Source organism: Jaculus jaculus, chromosome 3 (assembly GCF_020740685.1).
Source record: "Jaculus jaculus isolate mJacJac1 chromosome 3, mJacJac1.mat.Y.cur, whole genome shotgun sequence".
Lineage (NCBI taxonomy): Eukaryota > Metazoa > Chordata > Mammalia > Rodentia > Dipodidae > Jaculus > Jaculus jaculus.
The window spans coordinates 172,398,132-172,423,159 of NC_059104.1; the positions used below are offsets into that span (position 1 = coordinate 172,398,132).

Sequence of the window (25,028 nt, forward strand, 5' to 3'; positions counted from 1 at the left end):
TCTCAGGGTGGCCTCGAACTCACCTCTGCCTCCCACGTGCTGGGATTAAAGGCGTACGCCACCACGCCCGGCTAGTAGAGTATTCTTAGGGAGAACTGCAGTAAACAGAATGATAGAAAACAGGAAGCAAGGTCTAAAGCAGGGAACATGTCTACTTCCATGGATAACTGCTTGAGATAGGAGCATAGGTAAACACACACACCATTGCAGTTACCCACTTTGGAATCCTGCCTTTTCCCCTACACTCAACAATGGAGAACTTAAGAAATCCTATAGTTGAGAAGTGGTATTAATTTGATAAAATAGCCCATTTCTTCCCCTTAGCCCAGAATTTTGGGGAAAAGTTGGAAATCAAGATGTAAGATTACACAGTAATCCCATCAGACCCTGCAGGAGGAGTCCCTGAAGACCGTTTCCTTCCTTTCTCGCTTTTTCGAGGTAGGGTTTCACTCTAGCCCAGTCTGACCTGGAATTCACTATGTAGTCTGAGGCTGGCATCTAATGGCGATTCTCCTACCTCTGCCTCCCAAGTGCTGGGACTAAAGGTGTGCGCCACAACATCCAGCACAATTCCTCTTCTGTCTTCAAGAATAGACTTTCCCTACCCTCTGCACTCAATAAAAAGACTAAAGGTTAACACAGCAAACAGATCACTTCCATACTGTTAAGAAATGTATCATATATACATTTGGTTCTGACTCTATTACTGTGTATACACACACCTAAAATTTATTTTAAAAGAGAATTATTGAAACAAAAGTGGACAACTATGAAATTAAGAACATCTTTTAAAATACTTTTGTTTATTTTTATTTATTTGAAAGCGACAGAGAGAGAAAGGGCATACCAGGGCCTCCGGCCACTGCAAACGAACTCCAGATGCGTGTGCCCCCTTGTGCATCTGGCTAACGTGGGACCTGGGGAACCAAGCCTTGAACCGGGGTCCTTAGGCTTCACAGGCAAGCGCTTAACTGCTAAGCCATCTCTCCAGCCCAAGAACATTTTAATAAGCATTTATTTACACATTGTTAAAAGTAAAAAAGAGGGGGCTGGAAAGATTTCTCAGTGGCTAAAGACACTTGCTTACAAAGCCTGACTGCCTGGCTTTGATTCCCCAGTCATGTAAAACCAGATAGATGCGCAAAGTGACACATGCATCTGTAGTTTGTTTGCAGTGGCAGGAGGTGTTAGAGTGCCCATATTCACTCTCTTTTTCTTGCTCTTACTTTCTCTCAATTAAATTTAAAAAACTTAATACTTTATTTTTATTTACTTAGCAGAGAACGAGGGAAAGAGAATAGGCATACCAGGGCCTCCAGTTACTGCAAACAAACTCCAGACACATACACCCCTTGTGTATCTGGCTAACGTGGGCCCTGGGTAATCAAACTTGGTCCTTTGGCTTTGTAAGCAAACACCTTAACTGCTAAGCCATCCCTCCAGTCCAAATATTTCTTTTAAGTAAAATTTTGTAATTCGTTATAACTTCTTTTAAAACAGAGTGGGGTTAAGTTTTGAAAATAAACTGATACACATTCTTTTTTAAATATTTTATTTGTCTTTATTTACTTGATAAAGACAGAGAATGGGCATGCCAGGGCCTCCAGCCACTGCAAATTAACTCCAGATGCCTGCAGCCCCTTTTGTATCTGGCTTATGTGGGTCCTGGGGAACTGAACCTGGGTCCTTTGGCTTTGCAGGCAAGTGCCTTAACCACTAAGCCATTTTCCAGGCCCCCTTTCTTTGTTTCTTTGAGACCAGGTCTTGCCCTATAGCTGATGCTGATCTCACACTCACAGGAATCCTCTTGCCTGAGCATGCCAAGGGCTAGAGTTATAAGCATGATCCACCAACCATATACAACTTTTTTTTCTTTTTCTTTTTTTTTTTTTGCAAGGTAGGGTCTCACTCTAGCTCAGGATGAACTGAAACTCTATAGTCCCAGGATATTCCTACCTGTCTCCTGAGTGCCAGGATCAATCATTTCCTTAACAATATTTATTTACCATCATAATCACTTATTTGTCAGTGAGGATACAAAAGTTAACAGATACCATACTGAATTACCATTTATATGTCAGAAACAATACAAGTTCCTAAAAATATTCTGTTAAATTTTACACCACAAGAGAAGCTTATCTTATCAATTGTACAGTGAATATTACAGACTTTAGTTTCTTAATAAGGACCAGTAGTGGGAATACACAAACTATACCCAAAAATATGAAAAAATGCATACATACATATATTTATGTACATGTAGATCTCTATATATGTACATGTCGATATATAATGGCAAAACTGGAGTAGTCTTGACAGCAGCTATCTGGAAACTAAACATAAGACTTCCGTAAAGTCAACCTTAGCTCTCTCGTTTTCTCAGTCAATCGTGGCATACCATTACAGCTAAGATTTCTCAGTAACTAACAGAAAATATGTTGAGACACTTCATTGGTTGCTTTATTTTTATTGTTGTTCATTTTTATTTATTTATTTGAGAGCAACAGACAGAAAGAGGCAGAGAGAGAGGAGAGTGGGCGTGCCAGGGCTTCCAGCCACTGCAAACTCCAGACAGGTGCGCCCCTTTGTGCATCTGGCTAATGGTCCTGGGAAATCGAGCCTTGAACCAGGATCCTTAGGCTTCACAGGCAAGCACTTAACCACTAAGACATCTCTCCAGCCCGCATTGGTTGCTTTATACTTAATGTCTTAACTTTCTTATGCTGACTTAAAGTATTAAGTGCAGTGCATATGCCAAAATTTTATCATTTGAGATCACAGGGATTATATGGAGAGACATGACTGGAACCTAGACACTCTGGATGCAGAAGCCTCTACTCATGTACTATTTGTGATCCCCACCCCTTAAATTCTTGACGAGAAAGAAACAAGCATTATCATTAAGGGTTTATTCCTAATTCAGTGAATCTTCCCCTCCACCTGAGGTAGGGTCTCACTCTGGCTCAGGCTGACCTGGAATTCACTATGTAGTCTCAGGGTGGCCTCGAACTCACGGGCGATCTTCTTACCTCTGCCTCCCAAGTGCTAGGATTAAAGGCATGACCCACCATACCTGGCTCTAATTTAGTAACTCTTATATAGTTTTTATTATTTTTTATTTTATTTTTCAACATAGGGTCTCTCCCCAGCCCAGGCTGACTTGGAATTCACTAGATATCCTCAGGGTGGCCTCAAACTCTCAGCAATCCTCCTACCTCTGCCTCCCGAGTGCTGGGACTCAAGGTGTGTGCCACTACGCCCGGCTCATTCATACATATAGTTTTACAAAAAGAATATAAAGCTTGTTGAAAAACAATTGTTTTCAGGGGTAAAGAGAATGAGGTTGTACAGATGTAGCAGAGGTGAGGTGATAAGTAGTAAAGCACTTCCTTAGTATGCCCTGTGATTGTTCCTACCACCGCAAAGAAAAAGAAAAAGAAAAAAAAAAAAAGAATTGTGCAGAAGTACTACTTTACTTAATGAAGAATCAGTCATGAATCATTTTACATTGGGTGTTTAGGAAATGACGGATCACTATTCTCTCCTAAATAAATAAGAGATGGGAAAGGATAAGATAGAAGGAAATGCACACGTCTTACCAGTGAAGAACCCTCAAAAGGAAAGACTAGAGAGAGCCGAAAGTTTACACTGATGCCAATGAACTCCAACGAGGCGCTGCACAGAAATGGAGGCGTTCAAGGGTTCTGTCAGTCAGCACACCGTCATTGGCTGTGAGCAATTCATAGGATTAAAATACGGAAAAACCTCAGGGGGAAAGCGGCAATCACGGAATCTACACATAAGTGCTCCATTGTTTGTAATGTTGTAAAAGGAGACCATGGAAGCACCATAGTCCAGGAACACTCCAATTCGATGGGGAGAGACAGACACAAAGAAGGTCATGGAGAAATTACCGGAGAAAGGGGAGAACCCCTGAAAAGCATTGTATGTGTGGCCACTCTTCATCCCTATGACCCAGTACTCAGGTGAGTCCCAATAGTCTGGATGATTTACAGAAGCACGAAATAGGCTCGGTGCGGACTTATATACAGGCGCCTTAAAATCCATACTGATTGCAGTTGTGCGTTGTGTATGTTGAGAAAACGTCGGTTGGGAGCATCTTCTACCACTCACTCCCAGGAGCCAGTCACTTTTCATAGACACATCTATCTCCCAGTAATGCTTCCCTGATGTGATAGCTGGTGAGCCCAGAACACCCCTGGAAAGAAGTGTATCATTTTGTCTCTGTGGGTTGTATTTTATTCTTCTTTGGTCATCAATAATGATGGTATGTGGATTCGTACTTGGATCCAGTGTCACCTTAACTGCAGGAGAAAAAAAAAGTTAGATGGCGAGCGAGCAGTAGGGTACTGTGAAGGACAGGATACAGCCTGTGAGGATCTGAATGTAAAACAACCCTACAGCCTCATCATGTGCTTGAGATGAAGTTGGGGTCTTTGGGAGAGGGGTCCTGGCTGGAGGAGGTTGTTGCTGGAGCCAGGCCTTGGAGCTGTTGTAATCCAGCCAGCACGCCACTCACTGTTTCCTTATTGCTGCTGTGGAGGTGAGATGTCAGGCTGTCTGTCCCTGCCAGGCTTTCCTGACCATGAGAAAACTTCCCTCGAAAATGGGAGCTGAGAATAACCCTTCATGTTCCATAGGCTGCTTCTGGTCAGGTGATTTGTTTTCTTCCCAAGCAATGGTAAGAATGATGATAGTCTAAGCAGAATATTAAGAGAATGAGAAGGAACAGGGAGGAATTTTGTTCAGAAGTCATTAAGGACAGGTGGAATGCAAACATACCACATACCTGCATTTTACAATGTGACAAATTTTGTTGCTGTTGTTTTAAGAGTCAGGCCTCACTCTAGCCCAGGCTGACTTGGAAGATACTCTGCCATCCAGGCTGACCTTAAACTCATGGTAATCCTCCTACCTCAGCCATATCAGTGCTGGGATCAAAGGTGTGTATCAACATGTTGACTAACATCTTAAAACATGGCAATCTTGAAACATGTGGCCAACTAGAAATATATTCCAAAAGATGCTGAGAGAGGGAGGCTTATGACGCCATGATTTCTACTTACCCCTGTAGCATCGAGCCTCTGTTAGCTCTGAAATAACAAAAATTTGCATTATTAAATGGAAGCAAAGAATCGGTACACCAAAACCTATTTTTTGGCCAGATTAGGGGAAGGCGAGGGAACTAACTCTGATATGGCAGTAAACTTGTGAATGGGATGAATACGTACGTCTCCTTCAATATGATCGCATGTCTGCATGTATCTTTTCCCCTCTGTTCACACCCCCACTCCATTTAGCCCCTGTCACCACGGGAACCCCGCTACACCTAGTCGTCCTCACCTCGAAATGCTTTCAGCGCTACTTGCAGATCAAAACCTTGGAATTCTCGTCTTTGTCCTTTCGGGAAAGTTTTTGGTGTCGTCGGAGTCAAGGTCTCACTCCTAGTGATGAAAAGTAAGTGTACCCCTATTCCTCAGTCTTTGTGACCTTTAACACCTTTCAATCCAAACTATAGCTGCACTCAGATTCTGCCCAAGGAGTCTGACAAGGGAGAGAGCAGACTGCTAACTCTGGGGACATGAGAAACACGCCCATGAGCCCCCCCATCCACTTCCCACGTACACTGTGATGTTGGGAAGGTCTTCCAACTCCCAGAAGCAGAGTATTTCCCTTCTAAAACACACTAACTTTTACTGCTTCCCAGAACTCATAAAAAATAATGAAATAACTTTTTAAAGAAAACTTTTGGCTGGGTGTGGTGGCTCACGCCTTTAATCCCAGCACTTGGGAGGTAGTGGTAGGAGGATTACCGTGAGTTTGAGGCTACCCTGACACTCCATAATGAATTCCAGGTCAGCCTGGGCTAGAGTAAGACCCTACCTCAAAAAAAAAAAAAGAAAACTTTTGGAGGCAGGATACCATTCTACTCCATGCCAACCTGAAACTCCTGAAACTCACTCTGTAGCCCAGGCTGGCTTTAAACTCAAAATGATCCTCATATCTCTATCTCTCAAGTGCTGGGATTATAGAATTGAGTGAACACCTTCAAGTCTCAAAACCTGCTTTTTCAGAAGAAATTCAAGATACCACTACATGTAAATTTATGACCTGCGACAAAGTCAAGTTGAATACAAATAATTTTAACCACATAGAAGGGCCATCCCAGGTGTTCCCAACGTACCTTTCTATGATGTCATTCACATCCTAGGGACAAGGGAAAAACATGAGTTAGTAACATTCTTTGCTCACTTACAAAACTGTAATCACCAGCTCCTGATATGCTGACAACAGAGGTGATACCAGTTTGAAAGACAAGAGTCGAGTCGAAAGCAGGGTATGCGTCACTCTCCATAAGGTGACTTAAATATAATGCATGCTTCTTTTGGCAGGTATGTAAATAAACTGAGTATTATCTGCCAGGTATTACAAAGCTCTGAAGAACTGGGAATAAGTAATAGTCCTCAATGAGTTCATACTATTTTTGTTGAGCACACAAGTGCTTCTGTTTAGCTAATATAGATAGTATCCACTCCTTTATACTCAACTCACATGTATGTGAAGTTGATTTCCAAATTTACTTTAACCATTTAAATACATTTTAATACATTTAATAAGAAAGAAGCCACAAGGACCAGAATCTTAGGTTGTCTGACATTTAATACCAACCAACCAGAAGATTACTTGCTTGTACCCTAAACTCTCTTGCAGGGACTTACTGTCAGCCTGGTCTTGACCTTATGATCTTCCTGTTTAATTTTTATTTTATTTTATTTATTTATTTGAGAGCTACAGACAGAGAAAGAGGCAGAGAGAGAGAGAGAGAGAGAGAGAAAATGAATGGGCGCGCCAGGGCTTCCAGCCACTGCAAATGAACTACAGACGCGTGCGTCCCCTTGTGCATCTGGCTAACATGGGTCCTGGGGAATCGAGCCTCGAACCGGGGTCCTTAGGCTTCACAGGCAAGTGCTTAACTGCTAGGCCATCTCTCCAGCCCCGATCTTCCTGTTTAAAACTCCTAAATGCTGGTGTTATAGAAGTACACCAGCATGTCCAGTTGTCTTCTTATATGCCCAGTATTATGTTACCAGTATCACCTAGCCATTGTCTTCAAACTGTTAATATTTACTTTGAACTTGTCTGTATCAGGCCAGTTTAATCTATATCCTTTTTGTTTGTTTGTCTGTTTTCTGTTTTTGTTTTTTGAGGTGGGGTTTCACTCTAGCCCAGGCTGACCTGGAACTCGCTAAATTGTCTCAGGGTGGCCTCGAACTCATGAGAGGCAGAGGTAGGAGGATCACCATGAGTTCGAGGACACCCTGAGACTCCATAGTGAATCCCAGGTCAGTCTGGGCTACAGTGAGACCCTACCTCGAAAAACCAAAAAAAAAAAAAAAAAAACTAGGCCAGAAGCTGGTGCTATATAAACACAGGCAGAGGAAGTCCATGTTTATTTGTTTGTTTGTGTGTGTATGTATGTATGTGTATGTGTGTGTGTAAATTTCCCCCCAGGTAGGGTGTCTAGCCTAGGCTGACCTGGAATTCACTATGGAGTCTCAGGGTGGCCTTGAACTCATGGTGATCCTCCTACCTCTGCCTCCTATGTACTGGGATTAAAGGCGTGCGCCAGCCACCATGTCGGCTTTGTTTAATATTGAGACAGGCTCTTACTATGTAACAGTGGCTGGCCTAGAACTCACTTAGAAAGACCAGGCTAGCCATGAGCTTTTGGTGATCCTCCTGCTTCTGTCTCCCAAGGGCTCAGGTTATGGGTATGTGCTACCATGCTTGGATATATTGTTTATAGCATGGACCAACAAACTAGATTAAATGGTAAAAAGAATTCAAGGAGATGAACTTTCAATCACAACTGAATTCTGAAGCTCAACTTTGTAGTCTTTTGGGGCTGGAGATAGGGCTTAGCTGCTTATATAGCCAAAGGCCTTTGGTTCGATTCCCCAGCACCCACGTAATACAGATGCACAAGGTGAAGCAAACATTTGGAGTATGTTTGCAGTAGCTAGAAGCCCTGAAGCACCCACTTTCTCTCCCCCACTTTCTCTCTCTCAAATAATAATAATAAAAAAAATTGTAGTTTTTTTATGTTCATGTCTTTTGAAGCTTATCCAGTCAACCTATGGAGCCAACCTAAGCCCTCACCAATATGAATTACCAATAATGAATGCGTAAGGCTGACACAGCAGATGGACATCTACATATTGGAACCCGAGACAGCCTTTAAGAAGGAAATATTGTTGTTTGTGGTACCGAACCATAAATGATGTGTGCCATCACTTCAATCTGTGAACTATACATAAGCTAATCAATTGCCCAGAAAGAGAGACAATATATAAATGGTAGTAATCAGGGGGTAGGGAAGAGAGAACATTGGGCAGATATATTGGTCAAAAGATATAAAATTGCAGTATTGCGTACTAACTTCAATGTTAAGCACCAAATACATTTCAGTAATGCACAAGAGTTAAGAGCATTATTTTTCATTATTAATATTGCAAAGAAAATAAAGTTTAAGTGTTCTCGGCACACAAACACCCCCACACACTCCGTAAGGTAATATAATATAATGTAATATATTATATAATATATATATAATATATTAATAATTATATATTATTATATAATTATAATTATATAATAATATAATATAGCTCAATTTAGCCACTTTATAATATATAAATATTTCAAAATAATGTAATAGGTATATACATTTTTTCAATTAAAATTAACACAAAACATAGGCATTGAAAGGACTCTGAAGAACTCCTAGAACTAGGCCTACAAATTTGACATTTTCTTTTTTTTTTTTAATATTTTTTTGTTCATTTATTTATTTATTTATCTGAGAGTGACAGACACAGAGAGAAAGACAGGTAGAGGGAAAGAGAGAGAATGGGCGCGCCAGGGCTTCCAGCCTCTGCAAACGAACTCCAGATGCGTGCGCCCCCTTGTGCATCTGGCTAACATGGGACCTGGGGAACCGAGCCTCGAACCGGGGTCCTTAGGCTTCACAGGCAAGCGCTTAACCACTAAGCCATCTCTCCAGCCCAAATTTGACATTTTCCATGAAAGAAACAATTCCCACAGAGACATATAGCACCAGGAAATGGCTCAATAAGTATAAATTACCTAAATAAATGTGATACAAAGATAAAGTGTATCCCTCTCTAAAAAACAAAAATCAACAACAGCAACAAGAACCACCAGACCAAGTTGACTTCAGTGGTAAATTTCACTGAGTATTTGAAGAGAAAAAATAATAGTAGTTTTTTGTTTGTTTGTTTGTTTTTGTTTTTTTCGAGGAAGGGTCTCACTCTAGCCCAGGCTGACCTGGAATTCACTATGTAATCTCAGGTTGGCCTCGAACTCACCGCAACCCTCCTACCTCTACCTCCAGAGTACTGGGATTAAAGGCGTGTGCTACTACGCCTGGTAATACCAGTTGTTTTTAAAGAAAAATGTAGTGCTAGTTATTAAAATTTTTTTTTTTCAAGAAATAAAGGAAGAGGGGGAAAGTCTCAACTGATCATCTGGGAGAAAACAAACATTCCTTGTAACCTGAAGTGAGTTGCTTGTTACCAGGTACCAGTTACCAACCCCAGTGAGGAAAAGGACCTTGAACATGCTCAGCGCCTACAGAGAACAGGGGCCACGAAATGCCAGTGAACCCAACAGATCTTCTCTCCAAGCTTCAAACTTGGTCACTTAATAAAAATAGATTTTCGGGCTGGAGAGATGGCTTAGCGGTTAAGCGCTTGCCTGTGAAGCCTAAGGACCCCGGTTCAAGGCTCGGTTCCCCAGGTCCCACGTTAGCCAGATGCACAAGGGGGCGCACGCGTCTGGAGTTCGTTTGCAGAGGCTGGAAGCCCTGGCGCGCCCATTCTCTCTCTCTCCCTCTATCTGTCTTTCTCTCTGTGTCTGTCGCTCTCAAATAAATAAATTTAAAAAAAATTAATAAAAAAATAGATTTTCCTCTGGATCTGCATAATCCCTTCAGTTGATTCACCAATGACGTACTATGGGACCCAAAGAACTTTACTACCCGCACCAGAAACAGCAGAGCATACAGAAGGCAGGGAAAGAGCTTCCATCTTCCCAGCCTCTCAGATGCTGGGACATCCTTCAAAGTCCCACCTGTAGCATGTCCATGGAGGACCCCTGCAACCGCTTCTCCAGCTCTGAGACGAGGTCTCTCACCAACTGCTTCTGCTTGGCCAGTTCATTTTCAGACTCTTGCAGACTATCCAAAATATACTTTTCCTCTTGCTGCAACTTCTGTAGCTCATTCTTCTCCTCAGAGTTCAAGCCTTGTGCCAGTTGTGTAAATACCGCCTTAACATTTTGTTGTTCTCCCTTTATTTGATTCTTCGGAGATAAGAAAAGAGATACTTAGTCCAGCCCTGATCAGATGGGGTTAGGAAACAGAAAAAACAGCTTGAGGAATTCTCCCAGGAAAGGGAGACAGAACACAGGAAGCAATGCTGAGGGCAGTTTCCTTTTGTCTTTGGTTAACAAAAGGATGACCTTGAGATAGCAGTCCTGAGGCCCTCCTGGGCTAAGGCGGAGAGCTCCGTGCAACTCAGCCCTCACCAGCTGACCAGGAACCTTTGTCCTGCCTGCACCATCTCTCCCTCCACTCTTAAGCCTCCCCCAGAAGTGGAGCCCTGAGGACACAGCTATGACCCACTTCCAATTTTCTTCCCCACAGTAGTCCTGGTTTCATAAAACCCCACAGAAGCAGACCCAAGACTCATTAGCTGTTCAAACCAGAGGCTCTAGGTGAACAGCTCCTTACTGAGATGGGGTCCCCAACTCCACTCCAGAGGGGAGAGAGGAAGTATACTGATAAATAATCTTGTCCTTGTCAATTACCAGGGAATCAACCTGAGGGAGTGCCTCTACATCTCGCCCAAAGGTCTGGCTATTTCCCTGAGTTATGTGTTTCCCCTTGCCTTCCAGTAGGTTCTCTCTTTTTGAATGACATCTTTCCGGTTCTCAAATTCTTTCTCCTCTGCCCTCAGTTTCTGCAGAATTTCCTGGAGCTTCTCCTACAAAAAAGGAACGGGGTCAGTTAGTCATGTTATAGTTTTCCTAGGACTATTTCTAAACCAAAGGTAAAAACATCCTTTTGAGACACAAACACACACTTCTGAAAGACAGAAAGCCTAGGTATGTTACTTAAAAAAAGAAAAAAGATGGTAGGATTTACATACATCAAGTACATAAATGTTAAGTACATAGCTCAACTAATTCTATTCATATACCTACAGCCCCATTGATAATTTTTAGCTAACAGTCCCACCAAATAGAACACTGTGACTTTGATTCCAGCAAGAGGAGTGTAAGTACTGTTAGTTTTTCTAAACTCATATATAAATATACTTCATACCAAATCCTTTGGGTCTGAATTCTTAGGTTGTATGTCACATCTGTGAAACGAATCCACAACGCTGTCTGGTATATGTGCACATTCTTCTTCAATTGTATGTACCGTTTATTTAATGCCACTATTGATGGTCACTTGGGTGGTTTTTAGTTTCAGGTGTTATGAATAAAACAGACATAAGTATTTTAAAAGTAACAATATGGGGCTGGGGAAATGGCTTATCAGTTAAGGCGTTTGCCTGCGAAGCCTAAAGACCCCAATTTGATTCCCCAGGACCCACGTTAGCCAGATGCACAAGGGGCACATGTGTCTGGAGCTCGATTGCAGTGGCTGGAGGCCCTGGTGCACCCATTCTCTCTCTCTCTCTTAATTAAGTAAGTAAAATATTTTAAAAACATAACAATATGGAAATCAAACTCACCTCAAAAGAAAACACGGTTTATAGAAACTGAGAATGGCAATTTGAATCTATGAGTCAGAAGAAATCCTGGGGTAGTAAATACCTTTCTTTTCTCAAGTCACAGTCACCATTTCCTCACAGACACCTCCTCCTCCTCCTTCTTATAACTGTTATTTTGGACAAGGTCTTAAATTTATATATCCCAGGATGCCCTAGAATTCTCATCCTATGCCTCACAATGCTGGAATTATAAGCACATGCCACTGTACCCACTTAAATAAACTCTATTTCTTGCACTAACAGGGGAATCTAATCCTTCATCAAGGAAAGAACTTACTTCTTACTGAAATCTATCTCATTTCTTTTTATACCAATGTGTAACAAGAGCTTTTCTTGGACCCCCAAATCTCAAGCCACATAGGGAAAGATACAAAAATATTTGCTCCGAACCAAGGGTTTGTGTTGCATGCATGTTCTCGTACAATGAAGTGGAGTGCACAAACACCAACATGTTCTTGTAGGTCTCTGAAGACAGCCAAGGATGTTCGATGATGGCAAGCTCATTAAACAAAAAGGGTAGATTTCCTATCAAGTACTATAATTTGCTCTTTTTTTTTTTTTTCTCTCAAATTTGGTATTTTACCTTGTACTCCTGGGCCACTTCCTCCAGGAGCAATGTCTTGTGACCACGGTGTTCCTGAGAGCGCTCGCAAAGCCAGCAGATGACCAGCCTGTCTGTCGTACAGAAGAGCTGCAGCTTCTCTCCATGGTGCGCGCAGCGATACTCCTTCTGCTTCTCCTGCTTTGGGTTCAGCTGAACCCCCTTGAGCCTCTCCACTATGTTGGTTAGGTGCCGATTAGGCTGCAGATTCTCTAACTGGTAACTGGCCTGACACACGGGGCACGTGCCCTGACCAGCTTTGTTTTTCTTGGACTCATACATCAAAGTGATGCAGGCTTTGCAGAAGCTGTGACCACAGCCTATGCTCAGGGGTTCTATGAAGAGATCCAGGCAAATGGGACAGGTCACCTCCTCTTTTACACAGGCCAGGATTTCTGAAGTCATGGTCGCCCTTCCTCTGCTTCTGCTTGTCCTATTTCTGATTTTCCACCTGCACAGACTCCTGCAAGACTGCAAAGATGAGATAGGAAAGGATAAATACTAACTATTAAGAAATCAAGGATGGGCCAAGACCAAAATACTCAAAACCAAAAGAGGCAGATAAACATAGACGTTTGGTGACATGGTAAAAACGGTTTCTCATACTAACTTCAAGTACATTACTGCTAGTCCACATTCTATGAGGAATTTCAGATACATAATGGTTCTTTCCCTTACATTTACTGAACTGATAGAGAAACAAGCGTCTTTCTGAGCAAGCTCCTACTGTAATCTGCCACTTACCCTTGCCTTTGCTTTCCCAGGCCAAAACATGCATCTTCAGTCTTAAAAGCTCTAGACGATTTATGCCCCAGGGCATTTGAGCATGCTCTCCCAGCTTATTAGCATACTTATTTACATGTATTATGTCAGAAAGAGCTAGAGTATAAACAACACCACTTTTTGCTGCATATTTGCAATGATTTCTTTCATCAGTGCATAACAAATTAAAATGCATATGTGCATGAACATGATATGTTAATTCTTCCCGTTACAGGGTGTTATGTGGCTAACAGTGGTTATGTGAGATAAATTTAAACCACTTTTCTTGTTTCAGGTTTTGCACTCTTCCACAGAATAATCAAAGCCAAGTAGAGGCTGCTGAAGAGACAAAGTAAATAGCCAAGACAATGGGGATATAGAAGTGTGTCTAACCACTAGTTCTGAGCATTCTTGCGTTTGCCAGTGGGATTCTATCATGACCTACAATTTTATCAGCACCATTCACAGGAGTGTGAAGATCTGCACCAGTGCACTCTGAGGAGAGAGATGACACAGATGTAGCCATGGATTATGTGTGCTGTAACCCTGAGAAACAAAGTCCTTGAAGTCTTAACTGTCTCTAAATTTTAGCTGTTGCCATTTAAAAATTACTCCTGATACTGGATTGTGTACCAGCAAGTCAAATGAGTATAAACATTCAACTAGAAAGTCATTGTCAATTACATAATCAGAAAGAGGGCTGGGGAAATAAATCGGAATAGACCACACAGGACCATGTACAAGGCCCCAGGTTTGATACCCAGAACAGCAAAAAACAAACATAGACAGCAAACTACCAGAAAAAAACTGCTATGAAGTTGGAGATTGTGCTACAGAATTCTCATTAAATTACTCCCTAATATGACTAAACACCTGTCAGGCGTTAGCTCAAGAAAAGAATGTGTTTATCCTGGTTTTGGGGGGTTTTTTTTGTTTTCTTTTTTTTGTGGGGGGAGGGGTTCAAGGTAGGGTTTCACTCAGGTCCAGGCTGACCTGGAATTCACTCTGTAGTCACAGGGTGGCCTCAAATTCACAGTGATCCTCCTACCTCTGCCTCCCAAGTGCTGGGATGAAAGGTGTGCTCCACCATGCCTGGTCTTATTCTGGATTATAGTTTCCACAGGTTACGTAGAAACCATCATGGTGAAGGCACGGCAGCGGCGGCATGAAGTAGAGTTGGTCATATTGTGCACGCAATCAGGAAGTCTAGGATGAACAGGAAGTGAGGCCTAACTACAAAACTTCAAGGTCTGCCCCCAAGTGACCCACCTCCTCCAGCAAGGCTTCACTCCTTAATGGTCCACTGCCTTTCTAAACGGCACCACCAGCCGTGAACCAAAGTGCTCAAATTACAACAGCTTTCCAACAATTTCAACTTGAAACCATAAGGATTCAACTGAATCTTAAATAATACAAAGGAATTACTGGATGAAAAAGAAGACAGATCTCTTAAGTATAAGAAAATGCAAACTACCACATTCATAGTCAGTGTTTTATTAGTTTGTAGTTTGCATCTGCAGTCACCTGGCTAGAGGAGGTGTCATTGGGTGGGCCAGCCCTAAGGTGTGGTGGGGAATTTGAAATTCCAATCTAAAGATATACAAGGTGGGGCTGGAGAGATGGCTTAGCAGTTAAGTGCTTGCCTGTGACGTCTAAGGACCCTGGTTCGAGGCTCCCCAGGATCCACATTAGCCAGACACACAAGGGGGTGCATGCATCTGAAGTTCGTCTGCAGTGGCTGGAGGCCCTGACCCACCCATTCTTTCTCTCTGTGCCTTTCTCTCTCTCTCTGCCACTCTCAAATAAATAAATAAAAATGAACAAAAATATTCTTTAAAAGATATGCAAAGTGAGTTCCTGAAATGTGTGTAGTATGGATCTCTCTGCTTGGACCTGTGAAGGCAGGCCAGCTTCTTCTGCTGTTATGGAACTTTGCCTGGATTTGTAAGCTTCAATAAATCTTTCTTCCATAAAAAGAAAAAGAAAATGCATGTAAGAATAGCCCATTTGTGAAAGATATAGCATCATAAATAATTCTGAAATGGCAGAAAGCTGTCAATGAAAAAGAGGAAGAAACTTGATAGGGAGACAGGAAAGGGCTCTTGAGAGTTAGAAATCTTGGAGCTCTAGTGGCGCAATGGTTAGCACGTGGCACTTAAAATATTTTATTTGGGCTGGAGAGATGGCTTAGCGGTTAAGCGCTTGCCTGTGAAGCCTAAGGAGCCCGGTTTGAGGCTCGGTTCCCCAGGTCCCACGTTAGCCAGATGCACAAGGGGGCGCACGCGTCTGGAGTTCGTTTGCAGAGGCTGGAAGCCCTGGCGCACCCATTCTCTCTCTCTCCCTCTATCTGTCTTTCTCTCTGTGTCTGTCACTCTCAAATAAATAAAAAATTAAAAAAATATATTTTATTTATTTGACAGAGAAAGAGGGGAGAGAGGAGGGAGAATGGGCACGCCCGGGCCTGCAGCCACTGCAAATGAACTCCAGACACATGAGGCCCCTTGTGCGTCTGGCTAAACATGGGTCCTGGGGAATCAAACCAGGGTCCTTTGGCTTTGCCGTCAAACACCTTAACCAGTAAGCCACCTCTCCATCCAAGCATGTAGTACTTAAAAGAGAAATCTCTCCTGGGCATCTGGCCATAATTTAGCCACTTCTTGAGAGTAGTTCTTCCAGGTGGCCTCGCTTAGGAATGTAGAAATTCAAGTGAATGTAAGACTGGAAACAGTACGGCTGGAGACACTGAGAGGGTTTGCAACATGCTGTGAGATTACCAAGAGAGCACATAGGAGGAGAGGCTGTGGGAGAAACAACAAAGCCAATCTTGGCAGGTTTCAGCTATTCCCAAACCTTCTGTTTGTCCTGGATTCTGTTTTGCTACTTCTTTGTCTTTTCTTTTTTTTAAAAAAATATGTTATTTATTTGAGAGAGAAAAGGGGTGGGGGAGAGAGAGAGAGAGAATAGGCACACCAGGGCCCCCAGCCTCTGCATACGAACTCCAGACGCATGCATGCACCCCCTTGTGCATCTGGCTTATGTGGCTCCTGGAGAACCAAACCGGGGTCCTTAGGCTTCACAGGCAAGCGCTTAACCGCTAAGCCATCTCTCCAGCCCACCCTTGCTATTTCTTTGAAAAGCTTACAGGTGGGTGCTGATCCCTCCTATGCCCCACCCAGTGACCAAGTATGACCAGTTGTTCCCTGATTAGAAAGAAGACATGTGGACATCGCATGAACTCTTACACTCCCTCCTCTCTACACTGCTGAATTGGGAGTTAACTTACCAACATATGAATTTAGGGGATACATTCGAAACATGACATGTACCATTCCCTGGGTTCACAGTGACCCCATGCCCTGTTCCCCAAGGCTTCAGCTTCTGAATCACCAGCTCATGCCTGGATCTATGATGGTTCCCTGCCCTCACATACAAAAAGAAATGATCCTCAGCTTTCTTCAGCTGTCTGCTTCTCAATTCTGGTAAGGTGTGATATGAACTTCCCGCTCCTGCCTTCCTGCCATAATGAAGCTTCCTCTCCACACTAAATGGTTTCTGGTCAGGTATTTTTCACAGCAACTAGAAAGTAACTGAAACACCTCTTACAGCTATCTGAGGTGAAGGCTCTTCCCCAGGGTCTGGAAGACATGGCAGCCCTGTCAAAAAATGAGAAACTCAACATTGCAATAACAACCATTAAAAAAAAAAAAGTACATAGAAATCCCAGAGCTGGAGAGATGGCTTAGTGGTTAAGCGCTTGCCTGTGAAGCTTCCCCAGTACCCATGTAAGCCAGATGCACAAGGTGGCGCATGCATCTGGAGTTCATGAGCAGTGGCTGGAGGCCCAGATGCGCCCATTCTCTCTCTCTCCCTCTGCCTCTTCCTCTCTCTGTCTCTCTCAAATAATAAACAAAAAAATTTAAAAAAAAAAAAAGAGATCCTAGAGGTAAATAATTTAATACATGGAATTGACACTGTATTAGAGAGGTTCTGAAAGGCCCAAGAATTCAGAAGCTCAGAAATGCTATCACGCTCCAAGGGGAGCTTAAGTGGGCCCCCTGCATACCTCAAACTCCAGGCTTTACTCTCTGTTGGAAGCAAGTAAAGAATCCCTCTTCTCATTATATCAGAGCCTGCTCCTAATATAAAACCAGGTAAAAAGGGCATGAGATAGCCCTCAAGGATGGGAAATGAATAATGAAGTGAACCACTTATTTGGTTTCTGTAAATAGCCTTACACTATAAGCCTTAATAGCCCACAATGTAAGCCTTAGTAGCTCGCACCATAAGCTGTAGCAGCCTGCCTCAGACCACCAAGGTCATAGGAGGCTGATACCACACTCTGCTACCCCCACCTAAGGAATTGTGCAAAGGCTGACCTCCAAGGTCATAGGAGACTGATACCACACTCTGCTACCCCCACCCAAGGACCTGCGCAAATGCTGACCACCAAGGTCATAAACTAATTGGCTTAGAAACTATGGGGTGGCACAAACTGACTGGCTAACACCCTGCAGGGGCTCCTGATATTAAATAATGATTGGTCTAATGCACAGGCTTTGTTAGAAACCCTATAAAAACTGTCCTGTTCCTGCATTCGGGGCTCTGCAGTCCTCTACCCCGTGCAGCGTACGACTGTGGGCCCCAGCGCGCTTGGAATAAAATCCTCTTGCAGTTTGCATCAAGACCGCTTCTCGTGAGTGATTTGGGGTATCGCCATATCCGGGCAGAGTGTGGGGTCCCCCTCCCGGGATTCCTTCAGTTCAACAGCAGAGCCAAGCAAATGGAGAAAAGCAGCTTATGGGAGGAAAGGGCTGATTTAGGACTTGGCTTACAGTTTTAAAGGGAAGCTTCATTATGGTAGGGAAGCCAAGGCATGCAGCAGCCAGCTGGGACGTCACATCTTATCATACAGCCAGAAGGAAATCAGCTGAGTTAGCTCTGAATACAGCTAAACTAATAAACTTCAAGGCCTGTCCCTAAGGACACATGTCCTCCCGTAGACTCCACCTCCTAATGGCACCTGAGGCTAGATGGGTTCGATAAACATTTACACATCTGTTAGGCCACAGCACAAAAGAAGCTGTAATAAATTTAAAAAAACTGAAATGCAGTCTTTTTACAAACCACAGTGGTATGAATTACCTGTGAAGACACTGGGCTTCTTGACAATGTGTGTCTGTGAGCACCTTATCCTCCCTCTCCCCTCTCCTCCCATATTTTTTTTTAAATAAATGATTTTATTTTGAAGTCCTACCTAACAGACGATTAGGATCGTGAAATGGAACAGAACTCATGCCAAACACCTGGCCAGGTAGGCGCTCACACTTTTTTTTTTAAATTATTTATTTATTTATTTGAGAGCGACAGACACAGAGAGAAAGACAGATAGAGGGAGAGGGAGAGAATGGGCGCGCCAGGGCTTCCAGCCACTGCAAACGAACTCCAGACGCGTGCGCCCCCTTGTGCATCTGGCTAACGTGGGACCTGGGGAACCGAGCCTCGAACCAGGGTCCTTAGGCTTCACAGGCAAGCGCTTAACCGCTAAGCCATCTCTCCAGCCCTCCTCCCATATTTTTTTAAAAAAAGAAAAGACAAAGAAATAGCAAAACAGAATCCAGGGCGTGGATCTCCGGTTCATGACTGTGGCAGCCATGATTTTTTTTTTGTTTGTTTGTTTCCTTTGTTTTGTTTTTGCTTTTCAGGGTAGGGTCTCACTCCAGCTCAGACTGATCTGGAATTCACTCTGTAGTCTCAGGGCAGCATCAAACTCACGGCGATCCTCCTACCTCCGCCTCCCATCTGCTGGGATTAAAAGTGTGTGACACCATGCCCAGCTACGATATGGTTTTTTTACACCACCAAGTGCTCACAAATATCACAACTCACATAAAACTCTCCAACACTGGAACATCAGATCTTTCCACGTCAAAGAACGTGAAAATCTTGAAGATAAGCTTCTCTCTGCTGGCATGTACAGCCAATAAGTAGAGCTACCTTAATTTTGAGGCTAATTGGTAAAGGTTTTTACCAGAGGTCAGTGAGAAATCTGTGCTGAAGCTGAGCTGAAAACTTCCTCCACGTACATCAGCTGTCAGAGGGCTGAACGAGGCTACACTGCCTGGCACAGAGGTTAATGGGTTTTGCTTGCCAAACGTCAGCTTGGGCTGTCCCAGGCTCAATTCCTCAGTACCGACTAAAACCAGACATACAAAGTAGTGCGTAAGTCTAGTTTATCTGCAATGGCAAGAGGCTCCGGTGCACCTGTTCATTTTCTCTCTTTCCGCTCGCAAATGAAAAGAAAGAAGAAACTAATCAGATTCCACAAACACAAGTAAAGGTAGCCTATACTGATGTGTTAGAATATTGATAAAATGCTCCTAAGCCCCCAAACAATAGAAGATTCAATGCAGATTGTACTGAAATTCCAATAGTACTGTTCATAGAAAAGGAAAAATAAGACAGAAGTTCATCTGAAATGACAAAATACTTCTAATGCCCAAAGCAAATTTGAAAACAGAAAATGAGAGGCACCACAGGAGCAAGGGAAAGGAAAGTCTATTACAAAGCAGCATTAATGACAACAGGGCAGTGCCGAGACAGACAGACCACAGATGAGTGGAACGGAAATAAATACAAAGACACGGTCAACTAATTTTTGGTAAGTGCACCAAGAACACACAACGGGCAACGATGGTCAAAGCAAGATCACCACAGAGAAACAGAAGGTAAACAGCCCTTTCGCTGTACGAGAGAAAGTCATTGGGCTGTGGACTTTCGTTTGTTTTTGAGGCAGGGTCTCACTCTAGCTCAGTGTGACCTGGAATTCACTATGGAGTCTCAGGGTGGCCTCGAACTCCCGGAGATCCTCCTCCCTCTGCCTCCCCAGTGCTGGAATTAGAGGCGTGAGCCACAGTACTCGAGTTGGGCTGAGGACTTTTAGATTCGCAGAAGGCCTAGAGTGGATGGCAAAGCAGCTGCGGCCACTTTAAGCATGGAAGGCAATATGTAGAGATGGCAGGGGGGAGTGAGTCCCCACGGTAACGAGGGAGGCAGAGGACTCCGAGGTCAGTGGGCTGTTTCAGGTGTCACGTGACTGCACCCTTCATGTGCGTCTTGCATCTGAGGTCATGAGACCGCAAGCTCGCAGGAGGGTGGCAGCTAAGGAGAAGCAACAGACATTAAAATTTAACCGTGGGAGCTGGAGAAGATGGTTTAGCGGTTAAGGCACTTGCCTGCAAAGCCAAAGGACCCAGGTTCGATTCCCCAGTACCCATGTAAGCCAAATGGACAAGGAGGTGTCTGCGTCTGGAATTCATTTGCAGTGGCTGGAGACCCTAGCGTGCCCATTCTCTCCCCCTCTCTTCTCCCTCCCTCCCCCCCATAAACAAATAAAAAATTTTTAAAAATAACTGTTGGGGAGGAGAGCTGGAGAAATGGCTTAGCAGTTACGGCGCTTGCCTGCAAAGCCAAAGGACCCTGGTTCAATTCCCTAGTACCCATGTAAGCCAGATGCACAAGGAGGCGCATGAGTCTGGAGTTCGTTTGCTGTGGCTGGAGGCCCTGGTACGCCCATTCTCTCTCCCTCTCCCTGCCTATTTTTGTATCTCTCTCAAATAAATTAATTAATTAAAAATTTTAAATATTAAAAAAAATTAACTGGGGCTGGGGAGATGGCTAGGTTGGTAAAATGTTTGCCACACAAGCATGAGGAACCCAGTGTAATTTTCAGTACCCATGGAAACATGCTGGGCATGGCAATGTGCATCTCTGATCCCAGTGCCAGGGAGATGCAGATAGGATTGATTGCTGCAGGTACATAGCCAGCCAGCCCAACCGAACTGGTGAGCTTGAGACCCACCAGAAACCCTCCTGTGCGTGACACTCAAGGTTGTCCTCTGGTCTCCATACACACGAACACACATTAAAATAGTAATAAAAAAACTGTTTTTCTAAGGGTGATGAAGTGCAAAGTATTGATGTTATATATGAGAAAGGACTGTTCTTTCCCTGACCTGGGTATGTAATGGCACCAAGTTTCATTTGCTAAGCAATGTCACCTACTACTGTTCAGTGTCTACTGCCTAGGCACTAGCAAAGTAAACGGGAACAGAAGTGAATCAATTCTCAAATCCTGTAATACACGTCGGGGGCACAGGTGTGATGCAAAGATCAGAAGACAAGTGCCTCATGAGAAGACTTGTGACTAGGAGAGAGAGGACAGGGATGTTGAGGCTAAACTCCCCCGGGTCAACCTTGACATGGTAACTACTGGCTAATGTTTTGCTGCTGCCAAAATCAGCTTGGGTGAAGCTGTGATCTCCCTGAACAAAGGGGAGTGGCTAAACCCTACTCTTAAGTCCTTTCTCGCACAGGTCTCGAGATCTTGCTATCATGCCGCCTTAGACATCTTGTCATATCGTTAAAATCAATCCATGTGTATATGAAGTTAGAAGAGAGCTGGGTTCAGTGAGATGCACTGGTAGTCCCTGCCACTCAGGAGGATTGGCCAGGAGAATCACCTGACTTCAGGAGTTCAAGACCAGCCTGGGAAACATAAGGATAACATGATACTTAAAAAGAACAAAAGATCCCAGCATGGTGGCACATGCCTTTAATCCCAGAACTTTGGAGGCAAAGGTAGGAGGACACCGTGAGTTCAAGGCCACCCTGAGACTACATAGTGAATTCCAGGTCAGCCTGAGCTAGAGTGAGACCCTACTTAAACAAAAAAGAAAGAAAGAAAGAGAGAGAGAGAGAGAGAGAGAGAGAGAGAGAGAGAGAGAGAAAGAGAGAAAGAGAGAAAGAGAGAAAGAGAGAAAGAGAGAAAGAAAGAAAGAAAGAAAGAAAGAAAGAAAGAAAGAAAGAAAGAAAGAAAAAGAGAGAGAGAGAGAAAGAGAGAGAGGGAGAGAAAGAAAGAAAGAAAAGGAAAGGAAAAAAGAAACAAAGAGAAAAAGGGCAGGAAAGCCCCATGACGGGCAAGGGAAGAAGGGAAGGGAAGGGGCAGGTGAGAAAGGGAGGCAAGTGAGCAAGGGGCTGAGGCATAGCCAGAAGATTAAATGTGTTCTGCTTGTCAAGCCTGTCTCTATGGTTCAATTCCCCAAGCAGCCACTTAAAGCCTGAAGGGCACTAAAGTGCAATACTGAGACACTTGGCACTCTCTTTCACACCCACGCTTCAGATAAATAAAAAATTTGAAAAGCGGAAGCAAAGCTGCAACTCCCGGAAAATTCCTCTACCTCCTCCCCCAACTTGGCCTATGTTTAAAAAGCACCCTACCCCAAAACTACACCCCCATTCACCTTTTTTTCGTTTTTTTCTTGCATGTATTAAAAAAATATATATTTATTTGAGAGCTTGAGCGAAGCTGATTCTGAGAGAGAAAGGGCGGGTCAGAGCCTCCAGCCATTGCAAATGAATTCCAGACGCATGGGCCACCTTGTGCAGCTATATGGCTTACGTGGGTGCTGGGGAGTTGAACCTGGGTCCTTGGGCTTTGCAGGCAAGTGCCTTAACCGCTGAACCATCTCTCCAGCCCTCTTGCATGTCTTATTTTGTACCGGGTCTCAAGCGGCCCAGGCGGCCCTGAAGCTTGGATCTTCTTGCCTCCGTGGCTGGACTTCAACCTCAGCTCCATTTGGCACATAGGCCCTAGGGGAAATGAAACCGAGCAGACATCCTGCCTGGGACTCTGGGGCTCTCAAGTAGGGCGTGTAAAGGACGAGGGGCTTGGGGGCGTGGGGTTTCGAACCCCAGCGACGGGCACTAATGCGGGGGGGCCCTACGGACGCAACGCAGAGACAAGCCAGGTCCTGAAAAGTCCCTTTGCGGAGAGCTCTCTGGCTTTGCGCAGCTGTGGGTTAGAAGGTGGATTGGGAAGGAGCGCGGGGGACACACGGGCGGGGGCGAGGGGGTCACGGCGGCTCGGGAGGAAAGCCCGCTGCACCTTACAACTCACCCGGGCGGATCCGGTCCTCTTTTTTTTTTCTTCTTCGGTGTTCCAAACTCTGGCCCTTCTGCAAAGTGCGACCTGGAGCGCCGACGCGGGCGGAGCTGCGGAGAAACGAAAGTGCCCCGGGGCGGCTGGGCGGGGAGGCGGCCGCGGCGCCCCGGGCGGGCGGGAGGAGCCTTCCGGACCCGCGCCCGCTCGCGCTGGCTTTGCGCTGGGGGGCAGGGGAATGGCTCGGGGCTTCATCCCTCTGCTTTTGCTGGCAAGATCATTTTTATGACCACGTGATTAACTTTTATTTGGGGTTCTTTAAAGTCCTAGGACAAGCCCGCCTTCAGAAGCTGTGTGTTTTTCTTAGTTGGGAGTGGTGTTATTTATTGATCCAGTTCCATGGCTTGTTAATGACCTAAGCTGTTTACCTAATTCTAGTTCAATTTATCTAGGAAATACTTGGCTAGGACTGTATCCAGACAGCTGGCTGGGAAGATACCTCTGTGTTTTAAAGGTGCTTGCTTCTGAAACCTCTTGGGTTCAAGTCCTCAGACACACACACACACACACACACACACACACACACGTGCAAGTAAACTTTTAAAAAGTTAGTTTATCCAACTGTGTTAAATTTTCTGATTTAGTCATGTTGTAACTTGATTTATTTATTCTTTTTAAAGTTTTATTTATTTATTCATTTGAGAGAGAGAATTGGTTAGCCTCCAGCCTCTGGGGGGAAAAAAAAACCTCCAAACATGTGCACCATCTTGTGCATCTGTCTTAAGTAGGTCCTGGAGAATCGGACCTGGGTCCTTTGGCTTTACATAAAGTGTCTTAACTGCTAAGCCATCCCTCAGCTCTATTGTGTTTTTTCTGGATTAACACATGTACTTAGTTTTGGCTAGCCCTGTCTGTCCACCCTCAGGTGTCCAGTGTTGTGTCCTACCTTGCTTTTGCCCTCCCTCCTCCATGTCGCCTCAGGGGCCCTTGGAGGGTGAATGAGCCAAAATAAAGCTGCAAATCAGCAGCCGTCACGTGATCAAGATTCCCCAACCCAGAATGTCCTGATACTAAGAATTTATCTTGGGATCCATGCAGAATCCTGTTGTTACATTTATGGCAGTTAAACTAATAAACTACTCAACAAATATTCCCTGTTGTCTTTTCCAAATATGTACTCCTTTCTGAATAAGGGCCAGCCCTATTTTTCTCTGCTAGCTAGTGTCACTCTGGTCCAGATTCCCATCCGTAGCCTTCCTTCTAGGACTTCCCTAACTTACATCGCTCTAGATATTGACCAGTCGTTATCCCTCCCCTGCCTAACAAATCTCCAGGTCTAGAGTTACTGCCCCCTTATCTCTCACTTTTGTCACTTCTGGTCTCACCCTATGGCTAATATAAAGAACCAGAGATTTACTGCCTCAACAAAGAAATTCCTTCCCTTCTTCACCTTTCCCCAACTAAAGTGCCTACAAAGCCCGCTGCCAGTAACCCCAAAATGACTGCTTCACTCTTTTTTTTTTTCACAACTTTTATTAACATTTTCCATAATTATAAAAAATATCCCATGGTAATACCTCCCCCTCAAGCACTTTCCCCTTTGAAATTCCATTCTCCATCATATTACCTCCCCATCACAATCATTGTACTTACATATATACAATATCAACCTATTAAGTACCCTCCTCCCTTCCTTTCTCTTCCCTTTATGTCTCCTTTTTAACTTACTGGCCTCTGCTACTAAGTATTTTCCTTCTCACGCAGAAGAAGCCCACTCATCTGTAGACTGCTCCATTCTTGAGAGTCAGTGCTGGCAGCTTGTGTTTTCACCCCCAATTGCAAA

At 44.0% G+C, this 25,028-nt stretch overlaps 1 protein-coding gene across 1 annotated transcript; it reads right to left on the reverse strand.

Annotated features, from left to right (window-relative positions):
• Positions 1-3,142: 3,142 nt before the first annotated feature.
• Positions 3,143-23,332, reverse strand: LOC101611632 (tripartite motif-containing protein 12A). Its single transcript, XM_012950138.2, has 8 exons — positions 23,204-23,332; positions 12,469-12,957; positions 10,992-11,087; positions 10,174-10,404; positions 6,206-6,228; positions 5,365-5,465; positions 5,088-5,114; positions 3,143-4,325 (listed from the first exon to the last, which is right to left on the reverse strand). The coding sequence occupies exons 2-8, from the start codon at positions 12,889-12,891 to the stop codon at positions 3,712-3,714; spliced, it is 1,515 nt and encodes a 504-aa protein (XP_012805592.1). The 5' UTR covers positions 12,892-12,957; positions 23,204-23,332; the 3' UTR covers positions 3,143-3,711.
• Positions 23,333-25,028: the final 1,696 nt, after the last annotated feature.

What these genes read in the sequence shown, in the direction of transcription:
- LOC101611632 (XM_012950138.2), bottom strand. Translation starts at nt 12,891, where the DNA reads ATGACTTCAGAAATCCTGGCCTGTGTAAAAGAGGAGGTGACCTGTCCC. An exon ending in AAGAGAGAACCTACTGGAAG is followed by an intron (nt 10,405 to 10,991) that starts GCAAGGGGAAAC and finishes TTATCTCCGAAG; the next exon opens with AATCAAATAAAGGGAGAACA. An exon ending in CCTCCATGGACATGCTACAG is followed by an intron (nt 6,229 to 10,173) that starts GTGGGACTTTGA and finishes CCTTGTCCCTAG; the next exon opens with GATGTGAATGACATCATAGA.